A 2,049-nucleotide genomic window follows, 5' to 3' on the forward strand; every position below is an offset into this window, starting at 1 on the left:
CTTGCACTTTTTTGCAATTTAGGGACTACTTTCTTGGTCTCGGGGGCAGATTTCAAGGGATAAAGAATGCTTAAGTGTCTCTAACAATAGTTTCTGTAAAAGGAGCAACTCTATTTATATGTCGCATATTCAAATCAAGGACACAGTTCCTAGTTTCTGGTAGGTTCAAACACTCTATGACGTCATCACTGGGAAAGACACATGCAAATTAAGGGTGGTGACTTCTTTTTCTGATTGGCTGTAGACGCCATCCAATTGGACGGCGCCATCTCACCTACCTCCAGACCATACAAAAAGGCTTGCTAGGCCTAGCATCCTTTATTTCGGGTTTTGTTTCTCCGTCATTCTTCTTTGTCTTGGCTCTGGTTTACGGATATGTCCGGTCGCGGCAAGCAGGGGGGCAAGGCGCGAGCCAAGGCCAAGTCACGCTCTTCGCGTGCGGGGCTACAGTTTCCCGTAGGCCGTGTGCATCGCCTGCTTCGCAAAGGCAACTACTCCGAGCGCGTAGGCGCCGGCGCGCCTGTGTACCTGGCGGCGGTGCTGGAGTACCTGACTGCCGAAATCCTGGAACTGGCCGGCAACGCGGCCCGCGACAACAAGAAGACGCGTATTATCCCGCGCCATCTGCAGCTGGCCATCCGCAACGATGAGGAGCTCAACAAGCTGCTGGGCCGCGTGACCATCGCTCAGGGTGGCGTCCTGCCCAACATCCAGGCCGTGCTACTGCCAAAGAAGACCGAGAGCCACCACAAGGCCAAGAGCAAATGAAGCCAAGGAGGCAGGCAGGAACTGCCTTGCGCCAATGGGGTCCCCTGACGCCAAAGGCTTTCTTCAGAGCCACCCAGTTTCCTGAAAAGAACCTCACCCGGCCTCAGGGTGGCGCGCCCCGTGCTCTACTGTAGGGGGTGCTCACCTGATGTGTGACCGCCATGCTCGCGAATCTTGCCACCAAACCCCTCCTGGGATTTAAATCTCTCTCACCCTGAAGGTACCTGTGTTATTACCAGTGTTTAGTCTCCACAGTCTCGCTCGGTCACATTTAGATGCCAAATACGAACTGTCTTTATCCTAGGGACAACCGGGTAAATTGGCCTGGTATGAAAAGTTTGTTATCTTCAGAATTTGCCATTTCTGGTTCTGATAAGTAAACTCGTTCCCACTTAAAATATATGAGTGCTTGAGTGAGTTGAAATGGCAGTTTTTAAGATTCATCGGGAGTATGATAGAATTTATTGGGCTGGAAAGTCTAAAGTCTGGGGAAGGATTTATTTTACTACAGGTGTTTTCAGTACTTAAAAGGAATTATTTTTAAAAGCCGTATAAAGTCTTCAAGGGAACTTAACAGTAACTAAATGAAGGAAATTAAATTGTTAAAATTGGGTTGGTCATACAACCAAAAAACTTCTCGAATTGTTAGCTAACATCATAATAAGATAATTTGTACATTGAGCCTGATAAGAAGAAACTAGGTTTGTGAGTTTAAAGAATACTGTTAGGATCAGATTGTGTAATGTCTGCATGGCTATTTCATAAGTTGGCTGTTCACAAGCTCTACATTCTGTTCCAAAACAAGGTTGGAGACAAGCATTCGAAAAGTCAGCTGAGAAATGGGAACGTTAATGGCACCTACCTCATGGGAAATAAGGGAATAAATGAGATAGTCCATGGTAATTCCCCCCAAAACTGATTCCTGGTGCAAAATAAGGGCTTTGTAAGTGTTAGTTATTCCTGTCATTATCCTCACTGTTATCAAGTTTTTCATTATAACAATAAGTACAGTGGTAAAGCAATTCAGAAATATATTTTATCTTACTAAAACTAAGTTTACTCAAACCAGGGCTTTCCAGAACCATCTGGAACTAGCCATCTACTAGTCTTTAGAAAATATTCCAGCGCTAAAAAAGGCATGTACGCAACTGCTCTATTCAGGAGGATGGAAACCATACCAGATTCCCCCGTGGAGGAGCACAGAAAGAACCTTGGTGCTGAGAGGCCACATCACAGTGAGGGGCATCAACAGACTAGCGCTTGCTCAAGGTGCAGCCAGTC

The 2,049-nt window shown here is 46.3% G+C and overlaps 1 protein-coding gene across 1 annotated transcript; it reads left to right on the plus strand.

Annotated features, from left to right (window-relative positions):
- The first annotated feature begins 246 nt into the window (after nt 1-246).
- H2AC25 (H2A clustered histone 25) lies at nt 247-1,676 on the plus strand. The gene has a single exon (XM_037068832.1). It carries the CDS (start codon nt 376-378, stop codon nt 766-768), a length of 393 nt encoding a protein of 130 aa, XP_036924727.1. The 5' UTR covers nt 247-375; the 3' UTR covers nt 769-1,676.
- Nucleotides 1,677-2,049: the final 373 nt, after the last annotated feature.

This window comes from Sturnira hondurensis, unplaced genomic scaffold (assembly GCF_014824575.4).
Source record: "Sturnira hondurensis isolate 20B ecotype Veracruz unplaced genomic scaffold, ASM1482457v3 Scaffold0018097, whole genome shotgun sequence".
Taxonomy (NCBI): domain Eukaryota; kingdom Metazoa; phylum Chordata; class Mammalia; order Chiroptera; family Phyllostomidae; genus Sturnira; species Sturnira hondurensis.

Excerpts from the sequence above, each read along its gene's own strand:
- H2AC25 (XM_037068832.1), top strand. The coding sequence starts at position 376 with ATGTCCGGTCGCGGCAAGCAGGGGGGCAAGGCGCGAGCCAAGGCCAAG.